General features: G+C 46.8%; 1 protein-coding gene across 1 annotated transcript in view; it reads left to right on the plus strand.

Moving 5' to 3' along the window:
• Positions 1-5,001, plus strand: part of LPAR2 (lysophosphatidic acid receptor 2) — a 49,274-nt gene extending 44,273 nt beyond the window's left edge. The window contains exon 3 of the mRNA XM_053368903.1: positions 731-5,001. Coding sequence (XP_053224878.1) covers positions 731-1,032 — 302 coding nt within the window. The 3' untranslated portion in view covers positions 1,033-5,001. The remainder of the gene's footprint in view (positions 1-730) is intronic.
• The last annotated feature ends 3,826 nt before the right edge of the window (positions 5,002-8,827 follow it).

Genomic DNA, 8,827 nt, shown 5'->3' on the forward strand with positions numbered 1-8,827 from the left:
TGAGAAGAAGACAAGGCTCCTGCAGCTTTTCATAATGACGTAGATGAGGGAATTTCTGCAGGTTTTGTCATTTTGAAGCATATTTACTCCACTCGTCAGCTGAAAAGACTCCCAGAACAACTCACAAAGATCAGTAGTCAGGCAGCCCCCTCAAAAGTCATGACACATAAGGAAAAAGGGATGGGGAGAGAAGCAGAAATGCAAGTTAAAGTAGCAGTTCTTTTAAAAGTTACAGTTCTTATTAGAACCAGCTGGGATGAAAATTGTTCATGTAGCCTAGTATGCTCTAGATCTTTTTAATTCTGAATTTTAAATTGTAACCTGCCCTGGGATCTGCTGGTGAAGGGCAGGTATTATTATTATTATTATTATTATTATTATTATTATTATTATTAAACAGCAATGGCTAGGCATCAGTTGAGAGAGGAATGGCCAGAGGTCCTGGCAGCAGAGCTGATGGGGTCATCCTGTGCCCTTTCTCTGTGCTGAACTCTGATGGAATGACCGATGCAAGAATCTTGTTCTTAACCGGGGAATACCATTGAGGGCGGCTCCTCCTGCTGCTTTCAGAGCAGTGTGGGAGCAGAAGTGTGTGCTCATCCACCACGCAAGCATTTTCCACATTTTTAAAAAAAGTGCTGAGCATATCAAAGAAGTGTCCCACCCCTTGGAACCAGGAGGCCTCTGATCTCTTCCAAATTCTAAAGAGATTCCTCTCTCCTGTTCTTAGGTGCCTTTGTTATCTGCTGGACCCCTGGACAGGTGGTGCTCCTGTTGGACGGCCTCAGCTGTGAAAGCTGTGACGTGTTATCGGTGGAGAAATATGTCCTGCTTCTGGCTGAAATAAATTCACTCATTAATGCCGTCGTCTACTCCTACCGGGACAATGAGATGCGCAGCACTTTCCGGAAGATTCTCTGCTTTGCCTGTCACAGGATGCCAAAGTACTCGCCTGCGTCGGTCAAGTCCAGCACCACAGAGCACAGGATATTGCCTCAGAATGGACATCCAGTGATGGACTCCACACTCTAATCTGCCATTTTCAGGCTCCTTCATGCTGGTTGTCTGAAGCCAACCTTTTGGTAATCAATGGAAGACCAGCCTGTCTTGAGGCTAGAGACCATGGCTGCGGTGCGACTGGGAAAGCGCTGTGACCAAGGTTATCAGCCAGGGTCTGTAGGAGACATTGTTGTATGTATGGATGAGGACAGCCATCTTGGTTTGTAGCACCCAACTGTGACGATGTGCGCCCCCCCCCCGACAGATGGTGCTGTATTGTAACTGTAGAGACCACATATCTGGGATGCAGTGACTGTTCACAGAGCCAAGGAATGAATCAGCACACTTGCTTTGCATGACACCTTGAAAGGCACCTTAAAAATGCTGTTGTGTTAAGAACCTGTTCAAAACTGGTTTGTACCACAGCTGCTTCTTTCCCAAGCTAACAAGCAAGTCTCCCTCTGTCTGTTAACACCGGGGTGGGCGGGGGGCGGGCTCTTAAGACAGACTCTTGTTTTTCTAGTTCTTTTAAGCACACAAATGTTTGGACAGTCTTTGAAAAATGGTGGAATGAAACCACCGGGATACCTGCCTTTCTGTTCTTGCACAGTGCTGTTTTAAGCAAGCTGTCCTGAGGGGTGCCATCGCCTGCTATGTCAAGGTGCTCGTCTAGAATGTTTCTGTGTAGGGTGAAGAACTTTCTGTCCCCAGCCTGTTCAGTATTACTGCCTTCTTGGCACAGCCATTCTAGGGCTGAGACCCAAAAGCCCACATGCCTTCTGCTACTGCACAAACTCCCCAATAATCTGTTACAACCTCTACCCCCCTCTGTGTTTTATGCTCTTGGAGATTCCAGGTCAAGATGGCCCAGTTGCCAGCTGTCCTTCTGGGAACATCCACAGTAACAATTAGGTTGAATTAATGGTCCCATTCTATCTAGGAACAGACACCGCAGCAGCAATAGCCAAGAATTAAGCATGCCAAGAGCAATTATTCTTTTCTCTTTTTTTGAAGGTTGATGCTTAGAGGTGGAGTTTGGCAGCTTAGCTGACGCTCAGATAGTGTGGTGCCCTCCAGGTGTTGTGGGACTACAGCTCCCATCATCCCTGCCCATTGCCCATGCTAACTGGGGATGATGGGATTTGTAGTCTCACAACTGGAAGGTCCTGTGTTGGCCACCCACCAGCTGATGACTGAATAGTTTAGCTTGCTAAGTATCATATTCTTCTGCCCAGGCTTTGTTTGCTCCCACAACTCATTTGCTGTAGGAAATGGACCCCCTGCATTGTTGAAACAGAGGCATGATGCCCAGTTAGAGGGCTGGTTCCATCATGAGGTCTTGTCTGTAAAATGCCATTGTTTCCCCCCACAGGCTTGGCCTTGAGTTGCTTTAGAGTCACTGGGTGAAGAGTCAGTCAGCAGGTTTGCTCCTGTGCCTTGAATAATTGCATAGCAGGCAGAAGTTTGGTGGCTGAACTCAGCCCACCCCCTCAGGGAGATTACGATGCTAACTGTGCTTCAGCTTTTCTTCCAGATGTGCACAGTTGAACCCAGGTGTCCCAAAGCCAGCAGCCCTATAAGCATTCACTCTTCTGAGTTGGCCCATCAACATGCAAAAATATGAGTTGGAAGAACCCATGCTTCTTTTCCACTGTGTAAATTTCACAATTTGCAATGCACACCCCTCCCCCAAACACCTTCTCTGGAAAACTGTGAAGGGTTTTTTAATATATCATATATGCCAAGAATAAAATAATGTGTTGGTAGACTGACAAAAGTGATTGGAATAATATGGTTAGCCTGGACTGATGCGAAGGAAGGTGTCCTTCTCCCTTCTGCTCATGTTGCCTCCTAAGCAGGGGAAGGGGGGAAACTGGCCTCTCCTCCTGCCTTTGGTAGCCACCTGACCTGCACCTATCAGCTGGTGGCACTTTTCATGGCATAGAGGTAAGACTGTTCCCTGTCAGTGTCTGCAGAAGAAGCTGCTGTTAAAGGCAGAGGATCAGGCCTCACTCCAAAGGGATGGCGAGCCTAGCCCATTGTGTAAGTCAGCAAGTGTCTTATGTTGTGCATGCACAGGTGCACTCTGGAAGTTTTGTCCCTGCTGTGGTTGTGACTGGAAGAAGCTGTTCAGGGTGGGCAGAGAATGTCATGGGCTCCACCATTCATTCTCACCACTTTTCACCGTGGAAGGAGGTGGTGATTCTTACCAAAGCTGCAGCAGGAAGGGATTTATAAAAGCTGTGTTTTATTGCATACGTTGGTTGCCAATGCTGCTGCAGCCTCTAGGTGATGTACAATGCAATCTTAAAACAATCCAATATAACGGCGCAACTCAGAAAATGAACACATGAGCCAAGCATCAGTTTACAGGAAGCATGATAATAAAAGACACTAAATACAATTATTATTATTATTATTATTATTATTATTATTATTATTATTTTGAAAGGCTTATTCAAAAGGTGTGGGAGAAGTGGAAAGTCTTTGCCTGGTACTGGAGTAACGTTAATTAAGTAATGCCAGGTGAGCTTCCTTGGGGAGAGCATGCTGCAAACTGGGCTGGGTGGGTGAGCCTCTGTAAATACCCCGTTCCCCCTCACTAAGGTTTAGCTTGGGAGCACACACACACACACACACACACACACAAACAAACAGTGCTGCCTATTTGTTAAAGAGAAATCAGTTACTCCAAGGCAAACTGTATGACAAACTACATTTCACTTGGCCCTGGAAGTAGGTTGAGCACTTGGCTCTGTCATAGGCTACTGGTGAGAGAGCCTGCCCAAAATATTTTTGTGAATGAGGCAAAATGATTAAAGGGGAAAGGGAGGGCTGACAATTCTCCATCAGGAGACAAGGACAGAATGCAGCCTTTCAATCTGGTACTCTCCAGGTGTGCCTCGTAGTCCCAACAGCATCTGGAGGGCACCAGCATGGCGAAGGAGCAGTGGAACTGAAACCCAGTACAAAGGGCAAATGCCGGGGGGGGGAGAGCTGGGCTGCAGTGGCAAGACAAAGGGAGGGCCCACTTTGACAGAAAAGTAGTGCAGGTGGAATGCAGCTGATTCTGTCCCCACCACTTGCACCTGTAAGGATAGGGAGCCTGTGGCCCTCCTTCCCCAGCCAGCTTGGTCAGGGGTGATTGCAGCTGCCGTCTGACACCACATGAGCTTCCCTCATCCCTGGTAGGCATTGCTAGCAAAGGGATGGGGAAAGAAGCAGCACTTGCCAGAGGGGAGAAGATGCCGCTGAAGGAAGGGCAGCCTTGTGGCAGCAGATGACATGGGTGAACTACACTGAGAGCCTGCAGAACACTAGGGGCTCCTCAACATCCAACATGGCACAGGGAAAAGGAGGTGCATGACAGCACAGCACTCTGCTGCCTTGCACATTAATGTTCCACCACCTGACACTGTCCTAGCTTAGTCAAGCTCTGTCCCTCTCAGTCTCTGTGTCTTCTGCTTGCGAATACTCCTTGGGAGACGGTTGGTTCCTACCAGTTCCCAAAGCTATTGCCCCCATTTCACTTAAAGCACAAACAGAGGGAACTGCCTTTGTGCTGCTCAGACTCTCCATCTAAGCTCAACTATGCTGACTGGCAGCTGCTTGTCTGTGTTTCAGGCATGAGAGATGAGGGGTACCTCATCTGCTGCTTTAGCCTTTTAACTGGAGGTGGCAGGGATGGGACGTGGGACTGACCACCTGCAAAGCAGAGGTTTTACCACTGAGCTGCAGCCCCTCCCCAGATTTTAGGTCCCATCATTCATACACTGGGTGCAACAGAGCAGGAGGCTTTCCTAGACAAGCCCCACTGGAATGAACAGGAGCTGTGCAATACTGCTACCAGGCTATGGTGGTTTGATTCTATTAGTGTTTAATTGCTTTTTAATTACTACCCCCCTTATGTTTTTGGCTGTTTCTATCTGTAAGCTGTCTTGAGCCCCTGTCTGATGAAAAGGTGGGCTATAACTAAATAAATATAATAATGATAATCCAAAACTGAGCTGGAGTAGAGTCTAGGTACCATTAAGAGCAGGCAGATCAGCCCCGTGGGCAAATGACCCACTGGCATTTCCTCCCAGGGCAAACCCCACTGAGATGGATGGGATCACTGGTCTTGTTCAGTTCACTTCCATTTCTGTTTAGACGTGTGCAGGACAACTTCCAGGTTGATTGTGAAGTGGCCTCTCCAGTCAGCTTCCAGTCCTCAATCCCTCAAATGTTTGGGGCTCCTTTTAATGGCTGCTTTAAGCAGGGCTGGAGCTATCAGAAACTCTGGCTGGGGGACTAGTGCAGCTTGATGTTTAAAATGGAGTCCAGTTTGCTTTCTGGCACGGAAGTAAGAGCTGGATGTGGATAAAGGTAACTGGACAGCTGCTTACAAGAAACTGGCTGCGTTTTCTTCAGTCTCAAGAGTCTGTTATGGATGCTTGACAGTTGTGCACAGGGACAAATCTGCACAGGTTGCTTGGTGCTTCCACAAATGACCCTTGGAAAAATTAAGCTGATTACGCCAAACTGATTTTAGAAAGTCTCTTGTGTTTCTTTTCCAGATTACCTCATTTATTAACAGGACATGTGGACACTTTTAAAGGGTGTGCTCTTTGTGGGAGAGCCAAATGACCAGCTGCCTAAACCATGGCTCTCCACTGTTTGTGAATGGATCCTTGTAGTGAGAGATGAGCTAAGTTGTTCTCTTCCCAAATACCTCACTTGGCTTTCAGCAGGGTCCAATGAGCAGTTTGTATTGCTTCTGGGACTGGAGAAGGAGAGCTCTCCAAGAGCCTTCTGACCTCACCCTTGCTCTGTTGGGCTGCAGATGTAGAACCAGAGGTGGGGAATCTCTGGCCCTCCAGATGTTGCAGAACCACAACTCCCATCATCCCCCACCAACAGCCATGCTGGCCACAGCTGATGGAAGCTGGAGTTCAACAACATCTGGCAGGCACAGGCTCCCCACCACACTGACCAGCACACCTTCTCTGTGGCAACCCTTCCCACAAATTGCGCACAGCCCCACCTCTTCCTAGGCATTACAGGATGCTAATTTTTGAAACATTTGAGCTGTTGGAGAGTAGTACATGTGAAAAGGATCTAGGAGTCTTGGTTGACCACAAACTTGACATGAGCCAACAGTGTGACGCGGCAGCTAAAAAAGCCAATGCAATTCTGGGCTGCATCAATAGGAGTATAGCATCTAGATCAAGGGAAGTAATAGTGCCACTGTATTCTGCTCTGGTCAGACCTCACCTGGAGTACTGTGTCCTGTTCTGGGCACCACAGTTCAAGAAGGACACTGACAAACTGGAACGTGTCCAGAGGAGGGCAACCAAAATGGTCAAAGGCCTGGAAACGATGCCTTATGAGGAACGGCTAAGGGAGCTGGGCATGTTTAGCCTGGAGAAGAGGAGGTGAAGGGGTGATATGATAGCCATGTTCAAATATATAAAAGGATGTCACATAGAGGAGGGAGAAAGGTTGTTTTCTGCTGCTCCAGAGAAGCGCACACGGAGCAATGGTTCCAAACTACAAGAAAGAAGATTCCACCTAAACATTAGGAAGAACTTCCTGACAGTAAGAGCTGTTCAACAGTGGAATTTGCTGCCAAGGAGTGTGGTGGAGTCTCCTTCTTTGGAGGTCTTTAAGCAGAGGCTTGACAACCATATGTCAGGAGTGCTCTGATGGTGTTTCCTGCTTGGCAGGGGGTTGGACTCGATGGCCCTTGTGGTCTCTTCCAACTCTATGATTCTATGAATTCATAAATCGATGGCTTACCTCCAGACCGAGTAATATCCCCTGTCAATTCCAGATACCCTTTTAAAATAAAAGTGAATAAGTCTGAAGTAGACTCCCTGTCACTCTCTAATTTTTGTAAACAGTGTGCTCATTCTAAGGCAGTTCTTTTGAACAAGGCCTGCTATCTTTTATTTCTACTATTTTATTTCTACTATTCCCGGGTGTTGAACAGCACTCTGGCTCACACACAAAGGCAGCCAACATTTGTTCCTTGTGGCAAGACAAGGATTGTTGCTTGATTTCTGTCAGCAAGGCTGCTGTTAAAGTCTCAGGAGCAGGCCATGAAGAATCATAGAACCATAGAATCATAGAGTTGGAAGAGACCACAAGGGCCATCGAGTCCAACCCCCTGCCAAGCAGGAAACACCATCAGAGCACCCCTGACATATGGTCAGGCAAACCTCTTCAAAAAACCTTCCATCAAAAAGCATCCGTGTCATTCAAAAGTACCTAGCAAAGCTGCTTTGTGGCACAATCCTGTGCATGTCTGAAACTTTGTAAATGGTGCAGAATCGCCCAAAGGGGAGAGGCAGGCCTGGGAATCCACTGAGGGGTGGATCATGTGCAGATCTGTGAGCTCAGGCTGCTGAGTGATGCTAGAGCAGCATTTGAGGAAATAAAAATAGCAGTTTCTGTGTTTATTTAACAACTTGCTACAGCTCTGTGCACTCTTCTGTATTTTACAACACATTTATTTATAGCAATCTTCAAGTGACAACCCTGTAATAAATATTAGCAATGAAGCATTGCATGCCCTGTTTGTTTAAGCTTTGCCCATTGACGGTTACGTGCCTCTCCCACTAAGATTTTAAAACTTACACTGTCATGATAGCATTTTAAAGGTTTGTCCCAATACACAAAGCCTTTTTTATTTTTTAAAAACCCTCAGCCTGTGATTTGTTTTTACTGGAACCAAAGGGAGTGTCTCCATTGACACAAACAGGGAATTAAGAAAAACAGACACAGATAAAACAATCTGCAGAGGGAAGACACAGACTGACAGCTGCCACTCACTGTAATGGGGGTGGGGGGAGCTTTATGGAGTGGTTGAATCTTTAATAAGATTCTCTTCCTGTATGGAATATACAAATCGTGATACAAAGGAAAGGGAAGCTAAAGGTTAAGGGGTTTTGTCCTTGAACAGTTGATGTTGTTGCTATAAGAACCTTTACCCAATTTTATATGCAGTATTTGGCTCTTACCTTCATTTGTTTTTATTAAACAAGAAAAAAGAAGAGAAGGGAGACGATCCCTGGATCTCCCCTTGCACCCTCCCTTCCCCACACGATCCCTTGCCTGCATCCATGGCCTGCTAGATCAAGTGCTGCCACGGGCCCAAGTAAATCAGATGCACATCCAAATGCACAGAGGGGGGTGGATGCTGTATGAAGCGCTACCAGCAAGAACCAGGTGCAAAAGACAGGATCATTGAGCACATTCGAGGTCTAGAAATGTGTTTCCATTGCCAGAATTGAAATAAATTTCAGCTTACTCCCAACTAGCTACCTGTTCCTGTTTTAGCAACCTAATTTAGGTGGGGGAAAGTGTTGCTGCCATTGTTAAGCAATTGGGAGTCAGAACCTCTTGGCAGTCGACTGCAAATCACCCAGAGATCCACTGGTTGATCAAAATATATCTTCTACCCTGAAATAGAGGAATCTTCTCTGTAAAGCAGGACTCATGGGCGCTGGTGGAACTGGGCTTATAGGATCAAAGGATTTAGAGTTGGAAGGGATCCTGAGGGTCATCTAGTTCAACCTCCAAACACAATCCCTCCCCACCAGCTTGAGGTTGCAGCTAATTTATAAGGGGGGCAGAACTTGAACCCTGAGTCATACTCCTAGCACAATGCTGCAAACAGTTATTGATGTCTCCGAAGAAATGGGTGTGGCAGGTAGGAAAACCCTATGGCATATGTCAGGTCTGGGGAGAAATTCCTTTCTGACATGAATAATTCAGTACACCTGAGTTCTGAGCCCCATAGGTCACAGCTGCACCAAATGTTTAAAGCACCTGGCTTTCTCCAAAG

This window comes from Podarcis raffonei, chromosome 2, assembly GCF_027172205.1.
Source record: "Podarcis raffonei isolate rPodRaf1 chromosome 2, rPodRaf1.pri, whole genome shotgun sequence".
Classification (NCBI taxonomy): domain Eukaryota; kingdom Metazoa; phylum Chordata; class Lepidosauria; order Squamata; family Lacertidae; genus Podarcis; species Podarcis raffonei.